Source organism: Carettochelys insculpta, chromosome 14 (assembly GCF_033958435.1).
Source record: "Carettochelys insculpta isolate YL-2023 chromosome 14, ASM3395843v1, whole genome shotgun sequence".
Classification (NCBI taxonomy): Eukaryota; Metazoa; Chordata; order Testudines; family Carettochelyidae; genus Carettochelys; species Carettochelys insculpta.
Genome location: NC_134150.1, coordinates 36,811,658 through 36,829,483, shown reverse-complemented (window position 1 = coordinate 36,829,483; position 17,826 = coordinate 36,811,658). Strand labels below are relative to the sequence as shown.

General features: G+C 40.2%; 1 protein-coding gene across 2 annotated transcripts in view; it reads right to left on the bottom strand.

Annotated features, from left to right (window-relative positions):
- CDH13 (cadherin 13) overlaps positions 1–17,826 on the bottom strand; it is an 876,776-nt gene that overhangs the window by 29,616 nt on the left and 829,334 nt on the right. For both annotated transcript variants that reach the window (XM_075008353.1, XM_075008351.1), the window contains exon 12: positions 1,409–1,642. In XM_075008353.1, coding sequence (XP_074864454.1) covers positions 1,409–1,642 — 234 coding nt within the window. The remainder of the gene's footprint in view (positions 1–1,408; positions 1,643–17,826) is intronic.

Genomic DNA, 17,826 nt, shown 5'->3' with positions numbered 1-17,826 from the left:
GGGGCTCACTGGGTCAGGGGTCCGGATTCTGAGTACTCATGAAGTTTGTTCAGATCCAAGGGAGATAGAGCTCACTGAGGTGCAGGTTTGAAGGGCCTTCTTAATGTGGGGAGCTCCAGCTGCAGTCAGGGGATTGCCACATGCCAAGCTCCTGTTCTCCTGATGCCTCTCTTCTCTTCCCCATCCTCCCTTTGCCACCCTCTCCCTGGTCCCTCACTCTAATATCCCATCCCCTTACTTACCCTCTACCTCTTCCCAAACTTCCTGCACCCTGGTCCTACCCCACTGTGGTCACTCATTGGCATATAGAAAACAGAGTGTCTTGCAGCCTGTAGAAAGGGACCATGGCCAGCACAGTATCTATGAGGCAGGGTCCAGCAGCAGAGTTAGTGACAGCTGGCAAATTCCAATGGAAACAAACATAGCTATTAAGATCTAGGCAGATCCACAGTGGGGATGGGGTAGGAGGACAGAAAATGAATGAGTGGCTGTTGTAGCTTATCAATACTGTATGGCTGAGTCTACATGGAAGGGTATTGCTGGCAGATTCATGCTAATGAGCAGTCTTGCAATTGCAAATGGCTTATTAGCATCACCGAATGGCTAATTAGCATAGCCACGCAAGATCTTGCTGCCAGCAGAAGTTGCTACCGGCAGCAAACTGGCCATGTAGGTACGCCTCTGCCAGCAAAAACCCCCTCTGTCACCAGCCCCTTATGTCTGACCAGAGGAGGAGTCAGAGGAGCAGTTAGTCTGTAACCATGAATGCCTATTGACTAAAATTAGGGGTGCCATCCATCCAGAGTTGACTTGGAACTTCTAGTGTTAACTTCAATGAAATATTATGTCCTGTGATTAAATCTTCAGGAATCCATAACACCAAAATTGGAAACGCTAGCTAAAATAAGAGCACATAAATACAAGGATGGGCAGGAGGGGGAGATTTCCTCACCCAGCTTAACTGATCTGCTTAAAAAGAGGTATGCAGAAGTAGGCAGTAGGTAGGTCCATTGCTCTGTACCTCCTGATCTATGGCCAGTGGTGTTGCCCATATGGTTTACTGGTCTCAACGCACTGCAAATGGACTCTGAATGTTGCATACCTGGATGAGCAGGGGCAGGAAGATAAAGGAATGGCCCCATGTAAGCCATCACAGTGAGCTGTATATTAATAGCCTGTTCCAAAGGTCACACTGCAAGCTCTCTTCAGTTCAATGGGTTTTGGCTCATGCCTTACATGCACAAGCTACTCAAAACTCAGCAGTTCTGACCAGAGTACATGAATGATATCTCATTGTTTTGCTACTTGATCTCAGACAGCACTTATTGGAAGAAGGCTCAGAAGGGCAATTAGGGAGTGGGAGAGACATACAAAAAGGATGAAGGTATAAGAAAAACATAAGACTTACTGTTGATCTTGGTGATTTTCCACGCTTTATCTGGGCCAGACTGTTTACTCAGTTCAAATTTGAATGGATCTGTATTAGGGTGAAGGTCCTTGTCTGATGCCCCCAAGACCACCACCCTGAGATCTTTTGTGTCATCGCAGACTTTTGCCAATGTTGGATAAATGGCAGGGGCATTGTCATTGACGTCTTCCAGAGTTATCTGCAAAGTTCCTGTGCCTGTCGCAGGAGGGTCGCCTACGTGACAAACAAATGAGTAGTTACAAGCTTTGGCTTTCATAATACATGTGAAGCCCAAACAGGCACACCTGGAGGCTCACAAATGAAGATCAGCATCATACCATAATGCCCTCTGACAGGGCTGACAAGTGTCTTCACCATACCCTGAGGGGAGCTGGCTTTGGCTCCCCGGAAGGGGCATGACCTAAGGAGGAAGAGGCTTGAGAGCTTGGGCAAATGAGCTCTTTTATTTAACTAGAGATGTAGAGAATGATTTTACCTCTGTTCTATGACTGATGTATCAGCCATCCTGATAGAAGCATTTGCAATGTAGACATCTGCCCCTCACCCCTCAGGGCCAAGATACATGTATCTTATGGCAGCTGGAAGGGAACTTAAGAGGTCATCAAGGCTAGTCCCCTGTGCCTGCAGCAGGACCTATCTCCATCCCTGGCAGATTTTTTAATTTTATTTCTTTGCCCCAGATCCCTAAATGGCCCCCTCAGGGACTGAGCTCACAGCCCTGTGTTTAGCAGGCCAATGCTCAAGCCACTGAGCTAACCCTCTACCCCCACCACCTCATTTTACAGAGGCCAATGAATCGCTGAAAGAGGGTACTATCCTTCAGCTCCTACTGGATGGCTGGGTCTACACTTCCCCCAACTTCAAAGGCAGCATGTTAATCAGGGAGATGGGACTTTACGAATGAAGTGCTGTGGTGCATACACAGAACTTCATTAGGCTAATTCTCCCCCGTAGCAACTTTGAAGTGTCAAACTCTGAAGTGCTGGCCTGCATGTAGCAGGGGCACTTTGAAGTGCCCGTGCTAATTTGAAATGCCTTCACTCCTCCAAAATGTTGGGGTGTAAAGGCATTTTAAAGTAGTATGGGCACTTTGAAGTGCCAGGGTCTACACGCATGCCAGCACTTCGAAGTTTGACAGTTAGAAGTTGCAGCGTGAGAGAATTAGCCTAATGAAGTGCTGAATATTCTCCGCACTACTTCATTAGTAATCTCCCATCACCCTGATTAACAGACCCTCTTCGTAGTTGGGGGCAAGTGTAGACAAGCCCATTGTATCCCAAGACTGAACCACTGATTTACTGTCCCTGTTAAAAGTTCAACATCTCCATGCTAAACCATATTGCCATCGATGTGGCAATGATAGCTGGTCATGAAGATTTAGTTTTAAGTACATCTCTTGTTTCATAGGCTAGTATACTTCAAAATAATTACCCAGTCTAAATGAAACACTTCTTGAGATCCAGGCTTTCTTACTCATAACAGAGACCTGTCATCCTCTTAGTATCAAAAATCTGAGATACTTAAACTCTATTAACATCAGAAAACTGCAGATATGAAATGGAAGCAGGAGGGTGCATTTAGCCTCTGAACTGCTTGTATGGTTTAGAAGAAAAAAGTGGTACTCTAATGTATAATTAATTTGTATACAATAGTCTGATCAACTTGGGAATCATTGATAGACCGTGGCAGTGCATTCTAAGGAAGAAAGTATTCACCCTATGGGTTGAATTTGACAGAATTCTAACTGTAACTTAATGTGATTAGTCATTACAATGACAAATGTTACTAATAGTGACACTTCATCTGTTTTAGACACATCCATGCATAACAAAGGCAGAATTTTCATAGTTCCTTAGGATCTCCCCACTCACTCTTTTGTCATGGTAAGGGTTAGGGTTGAGGTCTTTTTAATAAAAAAAGAAATTATTTTTCACTTTTTATTGGATTAATTGAATTTGCAGAAATGTTCCAATGCATTTTTGTTCTTGATATATTATTAAGTAAAGTCATATGGCAGAATGGATGAAAAGACATTTGAGTATTTGAAATATGATCATAAAAGTCAGGCTTTCATGCACTTAATTAAACTGCTGTCTTTAATTCTGAGTGCATTATTTCCCCACTGGACTGATAATGTCTTTTGCATTGCCCTGCTTATCTTCCGCTGAAGTCAGTAATATTAAAATCTTCCTTTTGAAATTAAGAAGCCAATGGCATTATGAACATACTGTTAATTGTTGAATGCAGATTTGGCTACATTTTCTCTGCTTAGCTAATGCTTCACTATCTTCCTATGGCTTCTGGACCAGTCAACAATATGCACAAAAAGGGAAAGAGAAAATTGCTTCTGTCCATTTCAATGACTTATTCTCAGACTGTTTTACTCATAACTACTGAAACAAAATGTTTTGCTGATTTATAAAGACATTCAAAAGAAGAATAGGAAAATGTCAAGGTCATAAATTGAAACTTGTTAACAAGCCTGTCATGAAAATGTAACAAAAAGTGAGTCAAAGTAAAATGGGTACAACACATCCCACAGGAATAAACAGCTTTCAGAAATGTGACACTGTTATGCATAGGGAATAAGAACCATTCAAAACCCAATGATCTTTATTTGGCAATGAGTCTGAAATAAAAAGTCTCTCACTAGAGTATTTCAATTCGAAAATAAGCCTCACCTCCATCTGTGTTGCAAAACTTTGCAGCTCAAAGTAGAGTTAATGCAAGACAGAGAATAAAGAACCAGGGCTACAAACCATAAATTAGTCTCTCCTGGTGGAAGCTGAAAAATATGAATCTTGAGGTGCCTGTTTAGGAACCGTTGGTTATGAAAATTTGTTGACAAAGCTGTGCTTAATCACATCAGCTATATAACTGAACTTCATCGCACTATTTCGTAAGAAGTGGCCATGTATGGCCAGCACAAATCTACATGACACTAGCACAAATCTTCGAAATGGCCATTTCGAAGATTACTAATGAGGCACTGAAATGCATATTCAGCACCTCATTAGCATGCTGCTGGCCGCAGCTCTTCAAAACTGCTGCGTTTCGTTGCTGCGCATCTCGTTCAGATAGGGGTCCTTTTCAAAAGGACCCCGGGAACCTCGAAATCCTCTTATTCCTATCAGCAGAGGAATGGAAGCAAAAGGACCCCTGTCTGGATGAGCTGCATGGCTGCGAAACACGGCAATTTCGAAGAGCTGCGGCCGGCAGCATGCTAATGAGGCACTGAATATGCATTTCAGCACCTCCTTAGTAATCTCCGAATGGCCATTTGCATGGCAATTTCCATGGCCATTTCGAAGATTTGGGCTAGTGTAGACATGGCCCATGTTTTTAAGAGTTTGTGCATCCATCAAAGTTAGTTCAATGTTTTATGGAAGTGAAAAGAACAGCAGTTAGATAGAGACATTACTAATTTATGACCAAATCATGCAACCCTCATTAGTAATCTTCAGAGATACTAAAGATTATTCAAGTAGAGTAAGGTTTGTCTGACCGGACCCTTCATCAGTAATAATAGAAAAGCTTCAGGAGAATATCAGACATGCAGCAATAAAAGGGTAACCTTTGAGCTGCATCACAAGCAGTTACGTTTTCATATCCTAGCAATAGTTTGCATCAAAAGCTTCTGACAGCAGTTGTCCCTTAAGCCATAGGTACTGTTGTGAGATGCATCAGTCAGAAAATGGACCAGATTGGGTATTTACACATCATACCTTAAGGAGATAGCTAATATAATGCATGACAAAAGCCTACAATGAAAGGGGCTATTAGGATACAAAACAGTATAAAGGTTATTCTAATATTATTTGTGTAAATGAAAGTGCTCTGTTTAAACAAAATAAGTGGCTTGAACATGAATATTGAGAGAACGTGTTTCTTGGACCTAGGTTTGGTTTATGTTAGTAGTGTAATTTAATGTCATGCAGTATCATGTTAGTGCTTCTAGTATAAATCCATTTTAAAGAAAGTTGCATTCAGCTACAGAAACATTTTAAGTTAAAACTCAGCAAGATTTTAAAATTTAAACATGTGAGCAGGAATTTAGAATCAGACTTATAATTTCAAAGGGAATCAGGTCGTTGGATACCTACCAGACGTCAGTTATTTCATGCCCATAGAATAGGTAGACATTTTTAGTAATATCACATCTGCCCCCCACCTCCATCGCTCTCTTCAGATTGCTGTATGGGAGGCTAATAACAACAATTCAGAGTATTATTTTAAAAGGCATTTTGGGGAAAACCTGGTCTCTGAGACTTTGTCTAGACTAGGCCGCAACTTCGAAGGGGGCATGGTAACTAGGGTGTTGGGAGATCACTAATGAAGTGCTGAGGTGCATAACCAGCCTTCATTAGGTTAAATCTCCCCCGCGGCAACTTCAAAGTGTGAGACTTCAAAGTGCTGGCTTGCGTGTAGCAGTGGGTCAGTCATTGTCAAAATTTTAAGGAGTAATGGGACTTCGAGGCAGCACGGGCACTTCAAAGTACCTGCAGCTGACCGGCGGCTACACACAATCTGGCACTTCGAAGTTTCACACTTCATAGATGCTGTGGTGGAGGTTTAGCCTAATGACATGCTGCATATGTACTGCAGCACTTCGTTAGTAATCTTCCAACACCCTAATTACCATGCCCCCCTCAAAGTTGGGAGCTAGTCTAGACACAGCCTGATAGGCTGTAATGCACAATAGCTCAGCTCAGAAAGCACTCTGATGGCAGCAGGAAGTAAATAATGACATCATCAACAACTATCTCACACATGACAAGGATGGCTTCCCTTCCTTTGATGCTCAGAATTATCTCAGATAGGACAATTAACATCCCCCTACCCCTCACCCCTTTCCTTCAATCCTATTTGATTTGTCAGATTTTTTACTGCAATTTTTTTTGGTCCTCTGTACTTATAAATGTCAGTCTGTATTGGAAGTGAAATTGATCTGATGAAATGGGTCTGTCTCACACAAGCTCCTCACAGAATAAATCAATTTGCTAGTCTTTAAAGTGCTACATTTCTGTTGCTTTGTATCATCAGCAACTGTCACTCAACTGTGTCAACATCCTTCAAAAGCAGTAAATCTACATAAATCATTTTCTTTAATTGAAATGCTGCTATTGTAATGCAACGTTATCACATGATCAGTGTCTCCTGCTTGGAAGACAAATGTTTTGGCTTTGCTTCCATATTTAAGTAGCAGCAGGGGATCATTATCCCATGATGAGATTCTTTTCTTTTCACAGAATCATTTAAAGGGACATTGACAGAATAGAACTCTTATGACATAAAATCTTGTACCAGCAATGAACTGAGAGGATTTTACAATTCACTTTTTTCACATTTCTGCCTTTCTTTCTATTTTACTTCACTTTTTGCTCTTGTTCATTTGCCATGAAGCCAGCAAGGGAGGTTTAGTTTCTTGGCATTGGCTCTTTTATGCAGGAGGACAATGCTGTTGAGCATGGGTTTCCAGTGTGGCAGGACTATGCTCAGCTCAGTGAAAACAGGAAGTTTGTTTGAAAATTCATAAAAATGAATAAAAACATTTCTATTCTGATTCACAGTCTGTTATTCCCAGACTTATTTTGTAATCAATACCCAAGTCTTGGATCTAAGCCCAATACATGGGATTTTCAAAAGTGCCTAAGATAAAGGCTCACCTCCCACTTACAGTCAATGAAAGTTAATTAAATAACTCCCTAAGGTATCTTGGCCTAGACTTTCAAAGATGCTTAGATATATTTGAGGATCTGGGACCCAATGTGTATATAAGAGCACAGGTGGATTTATAGCTCTATATACCAAGTTTAATTGATGCCATTATTTAGGCATGTGAAATTCTGTTTCTTATTGCTGCAATTTAAACTTTATGACATTGAGTCAAGCTCATTTTGAATTTTCGTGTTTTTTTCCAGCTGAGACTAAAAGGCAGCCCAAGAAACATACTACTGCTTGAGTGATAGCCTTGTCTGTGCTAAGTTTCTAGTGCTTAGGTCCATGATAGTTTTTGACTGCATGAAGACTTCCCCATGAAATCGAGGGCCACTTGCAGCATCACTGGCAGAACTGTTTTAGGCAAAGTGTTATTAATATTTTAATTTCCATGAAGTTTAGACCTGGTAAGAGTAGGGTTGGGCAACGTTATGGTCCAAAAGCCAGAAGCTACCTGCAGCCCTCAATTGCCAACATCGCCTTTAGCAATGAGTCTGAGCCAATGGTAGCCCTGATAGAGCTATTTCAAGTGTATAAAAAGCTATCAAAGACACAGCCAAGAAGAAGTTTACTCTCCTCCTTCTAGGCATCCCTTCCCCGTCACTGGGCAACAATGACTGCCAAGCGTGACACTGAGTCAGTCATTGCCTACTGTATGGCTCTGGGTAGAAGAATAAAGGCATTTGAGGCACAAGTTGTGTTCTTACCCATCCTCCCTACTGAAGGAAAATGCCCGGTTAAGGACCAAGGATGTTTGTGCAGGGGATGTCAAAGAGAAGGTTTGGGATTCTTCGACCACGGGATGTTGTTCTAGGAACAAAACTTGGTCAGAAGCAATGGGATCTATCTTACAAAAAGAGGGAAGATCATCTTTGCAGGCAGAATTGCTAACCTAGTGAGGATGGCTTTAAACTAGGGTTCTTCTGGGAAGGGTAACTTAAGCACTGTAGTAAGTGTGGAAGTGTAATACTGTGAGGAAACACAAGGATGAGGAAGTAACAAGGTAATCCTGCTGATTCACACTGAGAAAGTAGGGCAATCAGTTAGTTATTTTAGGTGCCTATACATGAAAACAAAATCCCTGGGGAAAAATAAGACGTACTGGGATTACTGGTATAGCCAAAGAACTGTGATACAGTCGCAATAACAAAGACTTGATGGGGTAATTCACATTGCAGGAGCATTGCCATGGATGAGTATAAACAAGTCAGGGAGTCCGGGCAAGGCAGAAAAGGTGGAGGAATTGCACTGTATGTAAGAGCGCAGTATGATTGCTCAGCGCTCCAGTATGACACTGGAGAAAAGCCTGTTGAGAGTCTGTGGGTTAAGATTAGAGGTGAGTGCAACAAGAGTGATGCTACAGACTACCAGATCAGAAGGAAGAGGTACACATCTGGAGTATTGCCCCCAGTGTTGGGCTCTCTACTAATGAAAGGACGTGGAAAACTGGAAATAGTCCAAAAGAAGGTAACAAAAATAATTAGGGGGCTGGGGCAGATAAAATGTGCAAAGAGGCTGAGGTAATTGGGCTTAATTAGTGTGCAGAAGAGAAGAATGAAGGACGATTTGATAGCAGGCTTCAGTGAGCTGAAGGAGGGGTTCCAAAGAGATTGGAGCCAGCTTACTCACAACGGTGGCAGATGATAGATCAAGAGGCAATTTACTCAATTTACTTTGGGGAAGGTCTAGGTTGTATATTAGGAAAAGTACTTCATATGATTTAGTTGGGGTTGGTCCTGCTCTGAGCAGAGGTTGTGTTAGATGACTTCTTGAGGTTTCCTCCAACCCTAATCTTCTATGACTCTATGATTATTTGCAAGCTCTGCAACAGGACCAAGGCAGCTTAGGGCTTCAGAGAAAAGTTTCTTTATAGGCAAACATCATCAGAGTTGGTCTGCCAAAGTTTCACAGGCATATCAAGGGCATCCACAACAATGAGCAGTCCTGTCTGCTGGGGTTTCAGGTGCTTGTTTTGTCAGGACAGCAGCTAGGCAGTCTGGCTGCTCTGTTGACAGAGCAGAGCACTCTCCTGATTTGCTTATGTGTGTGGCTGCACTCTGTCAAAGGAAGATTTGTTGGTAAATCTCTTCCAACAGTTACTTCTGTTGACAGAGCTCTGTAGTGTAACCATAGCTTACGTGTGTAGACACGCTAGTTAAAAAAACAAAACAAAACCTGTTCCGGAAAATCTCTTCTGGCCTAGCTTATTCCAAAATAATGCTGCTGTGTAAACATAGCCTACTAAACTAATGAAACCAGTTTGGATAAGATAAGAATCTTGCTCAGCTCACAAACTGAACCAAACAAAGCATTTTTGGTATTTCTGAAAATCAGATTTTTTTCGGTATTGGGAGGGTGAAGCAGAAAGAATGAAACTCAAGACATTGTATTTCCTATTTATTTTGTTGTGTCATGGTATTTTTACACTTAATTTTTGGCCAAGACAAGAAGTGGAAATACCACAAAAATCATGGGACTTATTACCTGTCATTCAACAAGCAGAAGAAACAACTTTGTGAGCTTTCTAGCCTAATTTACAAACTCAAAAGATGTAGGTAATTTACTTTAAGTTTTATATCAAAAATCTTTCCTTTGGAGATTTTGCTTATTTGTAATGATGAGCCAGCCATGATACAAGAGGTGCCTACTAGATAGGAACCTGAATCAGGAAAGCAAAAGGTTCTGAACCAGAAAACAAGAGTTCCAGTCGCAACTGTGCCACTGGTTGGCGATATGATTGGGGATAAACTCTCTGCACCTCATTTTTTTTCAAATGGGGACAATAATGCTTACTCATCCTTTTGAAGTCATTACAATCTATAGGTGAACAGTACTCAGCAATTATTAATCATTACTGTCTTCCTATAATGTTGTGGTGTATGGGCAGTGGGCCAGATCCCACTGGGTTAACCCATCAGTATGATACACACTCTTAGAAAAACCTTGTCCAGCATAGTCTGTCAAGCCCTCAAATAGAAAATGCAAGGAAAATGCAAAAGAGGAAGACCTGAGACAATGTGGATAAGATCAACTGAGACTGAAGGACAACAACTGGCGTACTCCTGGAGTCAGCTAGAAGTTTTGTCCAAGACAGAGTGAAGTGGAAGAGACTTGTAGATGGCCTATGCTCCACTTGGAGCACAAGGGTTTAAGTAAGTAAGTAGTGATATAATGATATACAGAGTACGGCCCAGAGAGTCTCTATGACAATATTTAAAAGATTATGGCTGTGTCCACAAGGGCAGCTTCTGTCAACAAAACTGGGCTTTTGTTGACAAAATTGGCCAAGCATCTACACAGGTAAAGTGCTCTATTGAGAGTTTGTCAACAAAACTCAGCTCTTCAGTCTGCAGCTTTATCCCTGTTCCCGATCAGGTATAATGACTCTGTCAAGAGTGTTTTGTCAACAGAGTGCCTGTGTAGATACTTCTGTTGACAGAGAGGGCTTCTGGCTCCCTGGACTGCCCTGTTTGCAGAGCAGGGCAGTCTAGCTGCTCTCTGTTGACGGAGCAGTTAGCATTTTCAATCTGCTTTTGTATGTAGATGTAATCCATCGACTGAGGTGCTACCGAGGTTTCTCTGTTAACAGCAACCTCTGCCTGTGTAGATATGGCCAAAATGAACAGGCAAAAACATATATTTATGAATACTTGATTTCACATGAGAGGTATAGGTGATGCAGTGACAATATTGCTACTGTCCAATGCAAAAGGTATTTGATCACAATACCATGGGCTTTGAACACTGGATGCAAGAGTAAATATTAGTTTTTGTTTAGTGGGATAGCTGAGGAGAAAAGAAGAGATAATTAAGACATAACCAATTAACGAGGAAAATACCAGACACACAAATCAGAAAATGTTAAGACTGGGAGACAAGTTAATTAATGAGACTGCATATTTTTGCTTAGATTTAAAAACTTCTGACATTAAAGTTCCAAATATATCAAATCTTCATTATTATAGACATAGATTTTATAGTCTACACTTTTGCAATTAAAGGTATGAAACATTTATTTAAGTCCCTTAAAAAATCTTATCAGTGACAAAAAGAAAAAAGGAACTTTATGTCTGGATTATATTTCAAGACCATATCTCGCCTGGTGTTTGGAACTGCTTATCAAATTCCCACAGAAGAAATTTCAGCCATTTTGCAGGGTGGGTGTTAATCTAGGTCTCCCAGCCACTGTGTTCCTTGAAGAAGAACCAGAGCAGGAAGAACAGAGCAGAAACAGACTCATCTCACAGTCTCAGAAGAGTACACATGTTACACTGTAACTTTGAAAACCACAAGCAGTCCTGTAGCATCTTAGAGACTAACACATTTATTAGGTCATCAGCTTTTATGAGTAAAATCCATAAATAGCAGAAAGATTTGTGAAGTTATTTCTCTTGATTGCATCATGTTTACAGGCCTATGAAGTGAATCTATTAGCTATGTCCTTTTGTGCCACCATGTAGGAATTTACAAAGGCATTTTTAGTGCAAAATTATTTCCTCCTATTCCAATCAGTGAGAGCTATTAGCATACATGTGAGAGAAGAATTTGTCCTTTAACACAGATTTTCTTTGAAGGCATCAAGCTGAAGATTCAGCCACTCATTTTAGTTTCACAAACAATTATTTCTTTCTCAGCAATAAGAATATTTCTACCATATTCTTTTCAAACAATCTTGTTTACCCACAATTAGATTAATGTTATTACACAAAACCTTATTCTGGACCTGGTTACCCTAGTTTAATATATATTTTAGAGAATCTGTCTGATTTTCTGTCTGATCAAGAACACTTCCTAAATTGTAAGAGATAAGATGACTAAATCCAGTATACAGATTCTTCTTATCAAAACTTAAAACAACATAAGGATTTGGTTCCAGGAAAATGGGATGTACCTGGAATGGGATTGCTTGTCATAAAAACCAAACAAAAAATAGACAGAATCACCAAATCAACTACAATTCTCAAAGCTGACATTATTGAGCGAATGTTGAAAGAGACTGAACCAAGATGAGCCAGAAAAATAGGAACAACATGAAATAGGATTGCTTCTCAACACACTACAAAAACAGATAAAACAGAAAATATGGAGTAATGTTTTTTTAATGCAGATAAATCAGGCTATGTCTACATGACAGCCTAAACTTGAAATAAACTATGCAATTTGCACTAAGTAGCTTATTTTGAGACAATTTTAAAATAGGCTATTTCAGCATGTTGTGCTGTCCAAACAGCATGGCTGTGTCTACACTAGTACTCCCCTTTTGAAAGGGGGATGCTAATGAGCCACTTTGGGATAAGCTAATGAGGCACTGCAATGAATATGCAGCGCCTCATTAGCATAACAGCGGCTGCGGCACTTTGAAAGTGCCGCTTTTGATTGCATGGGGCTTGTCTACATGGGGTCCTTTTCTAAGGGACTCCACACACTTCTAAGTCCCCTTATTCCTTATTCTGCCTGTCCACAGAGTGCTTTAAGTGTGTAGATCTTCCCTCAGTTATGGCTGTTATGGCTCTCTCAAGTATACACAGCCGGAGCATCTACACTGTTTTTCTGTGGACAAAATCTGTCAATGGAGGTCCTATGTCTCAAACTTTCAAGACAGAACTCTGCCAGGCAAAAGTCTGTGTTCTATCAACAGATTCTAGACAGAATGGTTGGTAGTGTGGACGTTCATTAATTTTGTTGACAGAAGGCCTCTTCTGTTGACAAAACTTTTCAGTGTAGACACAGCTTGTTAGTTTATCCTGGGAATATTTAACCTGGGGCTAACATATTTCTTTTCTACTTCTCTCCTGTAGCCCTCCGGTCTGACTCCATCAAAACAATGAATGATAAAAGTTTATAGGAATGAAGGAAAAAAAATACACTTGATGGAATTCCCATTTGAAAATACTTGAAAATTAGACAAATTTTAACAAACCCTTTCAAGAAAATTAAAATAAAAATAACTTCATAAAATAACACTATTTTAGAAAAATACAATCATTTAAATATGTTTTTCTTTTATTAAAAAAAGAACAACCTTACATGACTTAAGTTCCTGAGCATCACCAGGGAAATCTACTAGTACTGCTATAATTCTAATGAAATCAACATTTAAACTGATGTAAAACCAGACAGCAGACTCAAGCCCCGCAGTGTTTGCTCACTTATTATATTAAGGATTAATATTCTTCACAAGTAAGCAGCAAAAATTGTGATTTCAGATTTATAATTCTCAACACAATTAACTTTCCAGCGCTGTCATGACTAAAGTTATTAAAACCTGAAATATACCTTTTTGAACATTTGTGGATAAGATTCTTATCTCAATTATATCAGTGTAACTGAAGGGAGTAGAGTTATTTGGATTTACTCCCAAATAATTAAGAGTACAAAGTGAGCCTGAGTTGGACTCTTTGACCTTGAGCTTTGACTTGGACTTTTCACCAACTCTCTTGTGTATTCTCAGCTTCAGCTTTGCTTGAAAGGGTTTTTCAAGAGCTTACAAGCAGTACAATATAACTTCTCTGGATTGCTTAAGTATATTCCTCCTTATGCAATTAATCTTGCAGAGAAGAGAAGAGAAGAGCACAGAAGAGAAGAGAATGAAAGTAACATTTCAGAAGTCCCAGAAGTGTTTGGAGCAAACTATGCAGTCACACAGTATGACCTGTGGATTAGCTAAGTAGCATGTTTTCTCCTGAAACAGGATGCTGAAAACACTGTTTTTGAAAATAATATTTGGAAACCTCCTGCAGCACTAAATGAGGCGAGGTCTACACTAAAAGGGAAAGTCAAATTAAAATATGCAATTCCAGTTATGTTAATTACATAGGTGAAATTAACATACCCTAATTCGAGCTTCTGGGCTGTCTCCACTGCAGGAGGTTGATAGCAGCAAATGCTCCCAGCAAATTCCCTTACTCTTTGTGAGGAACAGGAATAACAGTGCCAAAGGGGGGGCACTCTGTGAATTCAATTTAGTGTGTCCTTACCAGATGCACTAAATCAAACTTCAGAAGATTCGCCATGGCAGTGTCAGTCTTCCTTGTAGTGAAGACATACCCTGACTTAGAAAGTCTATGGCAAAGGTTTTTACTTTCCTCCTGATGACATTTCTTTAACCGTCTCTCTCATCAATATTCAGCTAATTGCCACACTATACAAACAAGAGAATGCATCACCAAGATGTTCCTCTAAATAGGAAATGTGTGCTTATAGGGTGGTTTGGCACTGGTTTACCTGATTTGCAGGCTCAAATCCAGTTCCCAGGCAAATTGTGTTATTGTCATATGTCTACAGATAGCTCACACGAGGCAAGAGGATGTTTTGAGAAGCAACTCTTCACACTTCAAGGTGTCAAATCTGGTCACATTAGAAAATCTGACCCATAAATGCAGTCCTCTATCATATTGCCAAGAATGGTTCCCAAGTTCTCAATGCACAATAATTCATTTCTGGTTTCTGTTAAATTTCTCTTGTATGCAGCTGTCTCTTTTCATGTTTTATGGAAATAAACAGCCCATAAAAGTTATAATCCTTTATTCATTCCAATATTCTCTGCAGATCATATTTTTGAGTAATTATATTTCAAAAGAGCAAAGCTCTGTCAGCATATCAAATTGCTACTGACATATGCATCCGTCTTAAATACTGTTTTCATCAATTTAATTTCTTTTCCTAATCACCAGTCCGTGATGACAAATTTAAACAATATTTTGTGTGCAATTCATATTTTATTGATATTTAAAAAGGCAAGAAAAGGACAAGTATTCAATTTATTTTGTCTTCTCAATTAATACAGCAATTAAGATAAGAGGTGTAAAACTGGCTTAATTGGGTTGCCATGGCAACTAATAGTCTTATTTTTCCAAAATAGCATGTTTTAGGTGGAATCAATCAGTGGTAATTTAATTATATACATCATGAAGCAAGAAGACAGGTTAAGATACATATAAAGAGAAATTTTAATTGCAAATTTTATGCATCTATTATTACAACAATTTTAGCCCTCTCCTGGTAGTTGTCTGGTTCTGTTCATCATTAGACACCATATTGAATAATCATTTTTCTTTTTTAATGAATGGGAAATTGGGCCCCTCTTTGTAAGAGATTTTGAATTGACAGTGGTTCATTCAATCTGGCTACTGCACACACTGAATGGGCTGTAATGAGAATCTTCTTGATAATGTCTTATTCATTTTTGTTTGAAATGTTCAATGGAGAAATTGAAAGTATGCCAGTCATTTGACCTGTAAATACACAGAATCATAGAAATGTAGGGATGGAAGGGACATCAAAAGTTCTCCAAGTCCAGCCTCCTGTGTACCTAGATTATGGCTACGTCTACACGTGAAGCCAACATCGAAATAGCTTATTTTGATGTAGCAACATCGAAATAGGCTATTTCGATGAATAACGTCTACACATCCTCCAGGGCTGGCAATGTCGATGTTCAACTTCGACGTTGCGCGGCACCACATCGAAATAGGCGCTGCGAGGGAACGTCTACACGCCAAAGTAGCACACATCGAAATAAGGGTGCCAGGCACAGCTGCAGACAAGGTCACAGGGCGGACTCAACAGCAAGCCGCTCCCTTAAAGGGCCCCTTCCAGACACAGTTGCACTAAACAACACAAGATACACAGAGCTGACAACTGGTTGCAGACCCTGTGCCTGCAGCATGGATCCCCAGCTGCCGCAGCAGCACCCAGAAGCCCTGGGCTAAGGGCTGCTGCCCACGGTGACCATAGATCCCCGCAGGGGCTGGAGAGAGAGCATCTCTCAACCCCCCAGCTGATGGCCGCCATGGAGGACCCGGCAATTTCGACGTTGTGGGACGCGGATCGTCTACACGGTCCCTACTTCGACGTTGAACGTCAAAGTAGGGCGCTATTCCGATCCCCTCATGAGGTTAGCGACTTCGACATGTCGCCGCCTAACGTCGAAGTTTACTTCGAAATAGCGCCCGACGCGTGTAGCCGCGACAGGCGCTATTTCGAAGTTAGTGCCGCTACTTCGAAGTAGCGTGCACGTGTAGACACAGCTACTATCTGACAGTTATTTGTTCAGCCTGTTCTTAGAAACCTCCATTGATGAAGATTTGACAACCTCTCTTTGAAGCCTATTCCAGAGTTTAACTCCACTTCCAATATTTTTCCTTTGCTGAAGACGAAGTCCTTACTTCTTGTCCTACCTCTAGTTGACACGGAAAATCAGCAGATCTCTATCTGCTCTAGTCCATAACAAATTTGAAGACTATTACCAGATCCATTCTCAATTTTCTTTTCATAAGAGTAAACATGCCCAGTTATTTTTAATGATTCCTAAGAGGTCAGGGTTTCTAAATCTTTTATCATATTTGTTGCTCTTCTCTGGATTCTACTCAATTTATCCATAGCTGGCCTAAAGCATGGAGCTCATGTATTCCGGTTGATGCCTCATCAGTGCCAAGTAAAACAGGAGAATTACCTCATTTGTTTTACAAATGACACTTGTTAAGACATCCCAGTGTCCACAGTTTTCTTTGCCTATCTCTTGGACCTAGTGCATTTCTAGAACTTTTCTTTTGATGTCACTTGCTAAAGGTAGCACACTTTGTGCTTTAGTGTTTCTGATTTTGTCCCAACATAGTCATGCTAATCTTTTGTAATCCTCCTTAGTGGTTTGTCCACATTTTCAGTTTTTGTAGAGTTCCTTTTTGATTTTGAAGTCATTAAAGAACTCCTGATACAGCCAATATTAGCTTACCATTCTTTCTATCTTTCCTTCACATTAGGATACGTTGCTGCTGTGCCTTTAATATTGTAGCTTTCAGAAACAGCCAACACTCCTGAATACCCTTTTTCATTAGATTTTCTCCCTATAACCTTACCTACCAGGTTCCTGAGTTTGCTGAGGTCTCCATTTTTGAAATCCATTTACCTTCTTGTCCCGCTTTTATGCCTTCCTTCCCTTAGAATAATGAAAACTATTTCATATTCACTTTTACCCAAATTGCCTTCCACCTTCAGGTTTGCTATCAAGTCCTCCTTCTTCGTAAGAATCAAGTCTAAAATGGTTGCCCAGGTTACTTCCTCCAGCTTCTGAAACAGTTGTCTCCAACCATTCCAGAAACTTACTAGACATTCTGTGCTTTGCCATATTATTTTTCCAAATAGACATCTGGGAAGTCAAGGCTCCTCATTACTAGTGCTTCTTTTGTTTTTGATGCTTCTGTTGTTTGTTCTAGAACTGTCTCATCCTCTGCTTCTTGCTGAGCTGGTATTCTCAGTAGGCCCTTACCATGACACCATTCCTGTTTTTCACTCCTTTAATTTTACTCAGGGACATTCAACTGGTCTGCCTCTTCATCTCCACCCGGACCTCAGAACAAGTGAATTAATGCTTAATATATAATGCAACTCCATTTTTGCCTGCCTCATCTTCCTGAACAAGATGTACATGTCTAAACCAATATTTCAGTTGTGAGACTTATCCCATCTAACCTCGACGATGCCAATTAAGTAATAATTTAGCTTATGTACTTATAGCCCCAGTCTTCATGTTTATTTTGCATACTCATTACATGAATCATTTGTCATGATGTAAATAATGAAATCACATTAGACAGTTCTACATTGTTTTCTAGGTCGTTTTCCCCTTACCATTTCTTAAGGATATTTTCATAAAAATAGAGCAGTTCCAGCTTCTTCAA